The sequence below is a fragment of the Coffea eugenioides genome, chromosome 2 (genome assembly GCF_003713205.1).
Source record: "Coffea eugenioides isolate CCC68of chromosome 2, Ceug_1.0, whole genome shotgun sequence".
NCBI lineage: Eukaryota > Viridiplantae > Streptophyta > Magnoliopsida > Gentianales > Rubiaceae > Coffea > Coffea eugenioides.
This window is the reverse complement of record NC_040036.1, coordinates 11279577-11287404: the sequence shown is the minus strand read 5'-3', so window position 1 is coordinate 11287404 and position 7828 is coordinate 11279577. Positions and strand designations below refer to the sequence as shown.

Here is a 7828-nt window from a genome sequence, read left to right as displayed (position 1 = left end):
ACAACAGCTGTGGCGGTGGCATAGGTGGTGGGGTGGTAGAGGGGTCGGTGGGGCGAAGGTGCTTGGTAAACCATTCAGAAACTATAATACCCTAGATATTTGATCGCGTGTCTCACGAGATGATGCTTCCTATTAATTTTAACTGTTGGATTTGACAGAAGGGCTATGAATATATTGTTTTATTAGATCGAGGGCCAAACCTTTATTGTTAATTATTGAAGGGCTAAAATTTTACCTGGGAAAGAGTTGGAGGGCCATTGGGACTCTTTTCCCTAAAATGAACCTAGTGATCCGACCCAGAAGAATGATGAATAACGATTATCCAACTTTACAGTGATGACCCTTTTTATTTTTTTAACAGAATGATGACTTTTGCTATAGTAAGTAATTTGTTAAGCAATGGGCTAAACATAACCAGCAGACAACAAACACGTATCAAACCTCTCAGTATAGCAAAACCAATGGTAGATAGCATCTAATCCCATATCTAATTTCAGAAAACCTAATGGTAGATTTGAAACAAATGATTTCAAAATCTTGATTTAGTACTGATGATGTTCCTTTATGAGGATTCATGATCATTTAACTATTTTAACTTTTAGATTTACGAGTAAAACAAACATAAATTCAGGGTTCAACTCCAATTGAGCAAATCCATAAGCATTTAGGATGCACATGCACCAAGCAAAGGATTATATATATTAAGTATTTCACTAGTTTTAATTAAAGTGACTTCAGCAGATAGACACCTGGGAGACTTCAATAGATACAACAGGTAGCTACATTGGTTTATTCAACTGCAGGATAGAGTTGCTTTCACTTAGAAAAGGAAAAGAAAAAGTCTTCAATGCTGCAATAAACCCTTAGCCTTGAAATAAGCAAGGGCGTCATCATAAATGTCCTCAATTCCATGCTTAAAATTGAAACCCTCTTTGATAAGCTTCTCTGATGAGATGATCAACTTTGCTTTGGATGGAAAACCTTCAAATCTGCAATTAACCATGATAGTGTGAAAATGCATGGTGACATTTGTTTTGTTTAGGCCTCCAAATCTATTGGGCAGAAAGATATTACTGCAGTGTCTTGAAAGCGTGCTTACTCTGTTGGGATTTTGTAGTCTGGGTATCTTTTACTCAGAAACTTTGCGAGGTCAGGAACACTAGTATTGGCAGCGCAGCAAATGTAACGACCGGAAGCCGATTTTTTCTCAGCTAAAAAAATGTGGGCTTCACAGACATCTTCCACATGTGTAATGGAGATTGATCCTGCGAGCATCTGCATCCCTTTCAAGCCATTAATGAGGAACTCGTTTCCTGTAAAATGTTGGACACTTTAGCTGGAAATTAATTTGGATATATGCTCAAGTGCATTTGGGAGTTGGGACAAAAATTTTCTGACCTGATGGATTTACGACATGTTACAGCATGTGTGTGAGTATGATCATGCAAAATGCTTTGATTTTACCTGTGATCAAGGACATCGCAAGATTGACGCTCGAGGGAACGTTTGGTGTCAGGGGAGGACCAGCAATGAGACTTGGAATGACGGTAATGAGATCAATCTTATTCTCTTCAGCAAATTTCCAAGCTTCCTTTTCAGCTAGAGTCTTGGAGACAGGATACCCCTGCAGAGCAGATGTAAAATGTTCCCGATCATCATTTCATTATGCAAAAATGGAGATTAAGAAAAAAAAATGAATGCCACTATGGATGGACATAACATTGTTTATCTTAAACTAATAATGCAATCGAAGTCGAGAATTGCAAGTGTGCTGATAGTTACCCAAGTAGGTGGTTTTGCAGAAGTCAGAAACTCAACATCTGCCCAGTTCCCTTCATCCATAATCAGCCCTGTACCCTTAAGTTCGTTGATGGTTACAGCTGCAGCTGAGGAGGTAAAAATTACGCGTTTCACTGATCCAGCTTTTACGCAAGCTTTTAGAACATTGACAACTCCTTGAATTGCCGGTTTTATCATATCATTCTGCAACATGCGGAACAAAAATCTTAATCTGATTTCTGATACAGAAATGATGATAACCTTGTTGAATTGCTAATGTTTATTTGATTATCAATCTCATACCTCTGGATCCTCAGAGGCAAAGTTGACTGGGGCGGCCACATGAAAGACAAGGTCACAGCCTGCTACAGGGGCATCAAAGCTTGCTTCATCTGTAAGATCTGCTTTAAAAACTTTTAAGTCTCCCAAACTCTGTAGTGCCAATAGGTGAGTGATCTTTTTCTGATTACCTGGGTAGAAAAAGGAGAAGACGATGTTAAACAAGGCAAAGTACAAGTGTTGGAACAATAAACATGAGAACTATCTAGGAATTAATTACTATTCCAGAGCACAGTGATGTTGAGAGTTTGTGTTCCAAGTCCAACTTCTGTATTCTTAACATTTCCCAGCCCCAAACTAATGAATCAGAGCTGATCGCTACTTGGCTTCATTCTCATACATAATCTAAAATGTTGTTATACGTTTACATGCTGAGAATCGAGAAGTGCAAAGCTCCTTTGGCATTGGAATCACGTTCAAGAATGGAAACAATCTTCTTCCATTCTCCTCTACAAGGTGAACTCCGTACTTTTCAAGGGAATTAACTGAAGTTAAAAAGAACCACAGAAAAAGATAAGCATTGCATTTTCTTTGCTTCTTTGTGATGTCAAGAATAAAGTTTTCTTCCATAACGCGCCTTCGCATCATCCATCTTTTTCTGTGCAGATCACAATGATTCGGGCAAAATACCCTGATAATTCTTGGCAAATGGTTGTGTCGGGTCTAGTTCTAGGAAATCTTTGTCCATCCTAAAACGACCTTATCCTTGTTAAAGCCAGGGGATCTTTTAACAATAGAATTAGCCTTGACAAAATTGAGCATAAATGTAGGTTAATTTGCAGAAGAACAAAAAATCACACATAAGCTATGCATCTAAAATTGTATCAACTAAATACCACAGTAAAAAAACATAACTAACCAGGATCCCGAACGGTTGTATTCACTGCATACCCTTTCTGGAGCAATAGCTTCACCAGAAATGATGCCAAAAATCCACTGCCACCGATAACACAGGCTTTCTTCAGTTCAATTGCTTGAGCTGCCATCAGTCCTATTCCTATAGATTTTGGAGATTGGTACTGATCAAAAGCGAGCAACGGGGGTTAAATATGGTTTCAGCTAAACAAATTGTGGAAGTAGACGGTAAACACGTGAGGCCACTCTCACCAACTCCTCAAAGCTAAGGATGTTGTGGCTTGCAAAAAAAAAATTATACCAAAGAGTCAAAGACAAATATGTCAGATGCCCGGATTGCATGAAGAGCTTATGCGTATTGGTTAGCAGCTAGCACTGTAAGTTGACAAATTTGAAGTCCATTGGGATCGAAGAGCAGAAAATTAGAAGTTAATAGTGTGAGTAGGACTATGGTAGATATTGCCCATTTAAAAAAAAAAAAAAAAAATCTGCCGATTTGAAAAAAAATTAAAGCCAATAGTCAATAATAATTTATAAAAAGGAAATGTTCTTCGATAAGATCAAACATGTTTTAGTGCTACATATGTATGATCTGCTACTTAGTTTCTGTAAACTGGCCATGGGAGGTTGGCTTGCAGATTAGAGAATCCTACTTAGAAGGTTACTACCAGCCTACATCAAAATCAACTTTACTTTATCACTTGAGAAAAGATTTTTTTCGTTCAATTTTTATCTGTTTGCGGCGGACGGGCTCACTTGAGAAAAGATGACCTTTTCTATTTAAGCCAATTTGCACTTGCATGTAGTATAGCTCTTTAGTCTTTATTGCTTGTATTGAATTATCGAAGCTTAACTTCAAAAAGCTAAATTATAGCTGATCTATTGTGGCTTAACTTCAAAAGCTAAAAGTTTTTTTTAAAGTACAGAATACAGCTCTTCCAAAACTCCATAATATATATATATATATATATATATAGATATATTTATAGACACACACACACACACACATAATTCCAATTTTCAGTTGGTTATTGTACTTAATCAGAGATCGCTTTAATTACTTTACTCGTTTTTCATTTTATCGTGACTTTGTTTGTTGAAAATTTTAACTCATGTTCGATGTAGCTATGTTTTTAATTTACTATGAAGAAGTTTGATAACCCCATTAAGGTCCATTTAGGTTGCTGTTACTTATGAAGAAGCATTTCAATTAAATGAAATCCATGGCAAAGTACTTATTAAATGCTTAATTTTATTGTTTGGGCGCATACTTGCATAAGTGCTTTTTCTATTTAATAATACATAATTTTGAATTTCTAAAACATATTTATCTCTTTATTTAGTTCAAATTTTTTAATAAAATTGTTAGAGTAAATTTTTTATTCTTTTGAAACATAAAAATTGTTTTAAAAACATCAAATTTGAACTTATGCCAAAATGCTCTTATAGGCAAAAAATCCACTCCTGAATTCTAGGACTAATACTCACCAAACATGTTAAAGATGCTTTTGTCTTCCAAAAACACTTTTTGTGCAAATGTACCGCAACCCCATGCGGGCCGGGGCCTTAAATTTAATGCATTAAGTGCTTTTTCTATTAAGTTTGTTTGATAACCTAATTTGTTTACATATTTATACATTAAGATTTACTTAATTTTTATGCAAAAATTTGATTGAAAGTTAGATCACTTAAGTTGCTAAATTCTTTAACTAGCACAATATTCAAATATACATATACTTTCTTCTCACACAAACATATACGCGCAAACACACTTCCTCTATCATACACACACACACACACTTTCATATCACTTATTTTTTGGAGTAAATTTTCCATACACAATTTAGATCCACTTAATTAATTAAAATGTTCTATTTTTTGTTATTAAACACATCTGAACATGTTAAAATCTGAATCCACTAAATTTATGTGCTGAATTGGTTTATCAAGAAAGGCCTTACTTTTATCCATATGCACATGCTCTCTCATACACACACATACATTTTAAATAATGAGACATTGGTTTAGTGGCTAAGGTCGAAGTTCTTCCTCCTTGCTTCTCAAGTCTCACCCCTTCCTTGCTGAAATTTTTTTTTAAAAAAAAAACACATGCATACAGTCTCTCTCTTGGACATATACATATATACATGCGCGTACACTCTCTCTCTCTCACACACACACACATGCACATTCTTTTTCACACGTACCTTCACAAATGCACACACACCCTATCTCATATGCATACACACACACTCTCTCTCTTCTCTACACATTTTCTTCTAAAAGACACTTTTCACAAAATATTTATTTTGATTCTCTTGAATGCACACATTTTCAAACTAAAAACATATACTCTCTCTCTCACTCAGATACATACACACAAAAACACGCTTTCCATATTAGCATTAAGTTTATTAGTTTCACAAAGCAATATTTAAAAACTTGGTATAATATGAAAACAAACTCTAACATTACTATTCAACTATAAATACACATCATATTCAGTTGGTTGTCAAAATAGATTTGGCTTTAGGATTTAGCAAATTAGACTATATCAATTAAGTTTTAGTTCTCAAATTTCAAACTTCAATTTTTTTTCAATTTATGCTAACTAACCATCACAGGCCCCTTTTTATGCTTTGTAATTTAATGTGTGCCGTTCTACAACATTAGCATCCCTGATTTCTGCACACTGCCGTTTTTACTATAAACTATAAATACGTTTCTCCCCTTTGTCACCAAAGTTTTTCATCCCCCGTTATTTTGTTGAATTTCGGTTTTCAGATCAAGGACAAAACTGCTTCTCAATACGTCCCTGAATGGTAGAATATTTGTTAAGGTTGGAAAGCGATGGGGATTTGTTAGGTGGGATAACTCTCTGGTTGGGCAACGTGCTCCTGGGCAATCACGAGCATGGCTTTGTTTTGCAGATGGGAGTCAAAACTCAAAACGTGCACGGGGTATCTTGAAAGGTAGGCAGGTGAATAAAATATTCTGGTTTTTAAAATATTCTCAAATTAAAGTAGGCATCATGAGTTGGTTTTGCAATGTGTACTTACACTTTTGCTACGGGTGAACATAATTAATTATTAATATTGCGACATTTACAATATGAGGCCTGGAAGATGGAACAAGGGGGAAAGCAATTAGAGGTGATTAGTAAAGGTATATGCCTATATATTACTTCTAAACTGAGCAGTAAAATTCTCAAAATTAGTGAAAAATTCTCAGCTAACCACAAAAAAAACACAAACGTGGATAGAGGATGGGAGGCATTGGGATTTTTTTCTTTTTTCTTTTTTTAAAAAGGATATACGCGGGCTTAAAATTGGTCCAATGGATTGGGTATATTGGTGGATGAATCTCAAGGGCTGATCCACCTCTTTTTCATGACCCATGTTGTTCCTTAACTCCCTTCCCGAACAATCCCCAAAGAGGTTAAGCCCGACTCCAAGTCCAACTTGGGCTGGTCATGGTTTGGTTAAACAGGAAAAAACCTTCAGACCCAACTGTTATTGCTTTTCTCGTTCAAAACTGGCTTAAAATATGGGTTTAGCCGACATATATTGGACCCATATCATATATAAACAATAAAGTTTAAGTTTAAATTAAGTAGCATATATCTAAAGCTATTAGTGTGTGTGTATATTATTATTGTATAAGAGATTAATTCCTAAAATATTAGGTAAACAATTGTAATTAATCTTAATTTTTTATGATGGAATATGGATTAACTCAATATAATCAATTTCTATATAGACAAGGCTATATGCAAGAATTTTTCACAAAAAATAAGTCCCGAGGGCCATTTGGATCATCGTATGTAAAATAATAGTTATCTTCAGAAATATCTTTTCGTATACTACATTTTCAATTCAACAAATGCAGATTCAATTTTGATCTGTTAAGTTCAAATGTGAAAAAATAAAGAGACATCACTCTTAGATAATTTTTTTTTTTATTCTCCCAGCCCTCCTCACGTCTTTTTCAGTCACTCTAAAGCGATAACCTGGCACTTAGCACCATCTTTTTCAGTCTTACTCAGGGGAGGGGAGGAGCTAAGTTGTCAGAATTCAAGGCATGGGACATGGCTGATCGGAGAAGATGTTTATAGAGCAACATGCATTTGGGGCAAGTGGGCAACTATTCTGTTGACATGTTTTGGATAGGAAAATGCTATTTCATACCCCATGACTTTACACGGAGCACAACCCTACACTGTAGAAACACAATGAATGAGGATGGTCCACTTTTTTTTATTTTATTTTAGATTTACATTAGAAACAGACTGAAAAATGATTCACCTTCCTGATTTTAGGAATTCTTATATTATTTTGTTTCTATCAATTAGGCGTGTCATGATTTTTGTAGATTAATTTATTGAATATGTTATCTTATCCCTAAAATTTTTTTAGTTTTCAAAGTAAGTAAAATAAGCCCTAAAACCTATTCTTGGTAGCGAATAACAATAGGAAATTTTTGTGCATCAAGACATAAACTCTATGACCAACTCTCTCCTTAGATGATTTAGCTATCAAGTGAAGCATAAAGTGCAAACTTCTGGTTGGTTGCGGGCAGTAAAATGCGAGGGTGTGTAGTAGTTTATCCCTTTAACTTAAAGGCGGGATTTTTTCTCTCTCTAACCCCCCCTTGATTCAGTTCGACCCTACTTTAGTACAAATTAGAATAGATGTAGGAGTAGGGGTTGACAGTTGTAAAAAAAAAAAAAAAAAGGACATAAATCCTATGGTTAAACTGCAAGTTTTGACAAAATTAATACTCAAAATTTTTTGTGTCAAAGTTTTTTGACGGCAATTTTTTTTTTTTGTTTTTTTGCCTGCACATCAAGGGGTAG

General features: G+C 35.1%; 1 protein-coding gene across 1 annotated transcript; it reads right to left on the bottom strand.

Annotated features, from left to right (window-relative positions):
- Nucleotides 1-633: 633 nt before the first annotated feature.
- LOC113761146 (anthocyanidin reductase ((2S)-flavan-3-ol-forming)) lies at nucleotides 634-3143 on the bottom strand. Its single transcript, XM_027304005.1, has 6 exons — nucleotides 2978-3143; nucleotides 2083-2249; nucleotides 1783-1983; nucleotides 1465-1624; nucleotides 1100-1313; nucleotides 634-989 (listed from the first exon to the last, which is right to left on the bottom strand). The coding sequence occupies exons 1-6, from the start codon at nucleotides 3102-3104 to the stop codon at nucleotides 845-847; spliced, it is 1014 nt and encodes a 337-aa protein (XP_027159806.1). The 5' UTR covers nucleotides 3105-3143; the 3' UTR covers nucleotides 634-844.
- Nucleotides 3144-7828: the final 4685 nt, after the last annotated feature.

Bases quoted from the DNA above. Each gene is read 5' to 3' on its own strand.
- LOC113761146 (XM_027304005.1), bottom strand. From the start codon at position 3,104: ATGGCAGCTCAAGCAATTGAACTGAAGAAAGCCTGTGTTATCGGTGGC. The intron at 1,984-2,082 runs GTATGAGATTGA...CGCATGTTGCAG, and splicing joins TTGCCTCTGAGGATCCAGAG to AATGATATGATAAAACCGGC. The intron at 990-1,099 runs GTAAGCACGCTT...GGTTAATTGCAG, and splicing joins GACTACAAAATCCCAACAGA to ATTTGAAGGTTTTCCATCCA.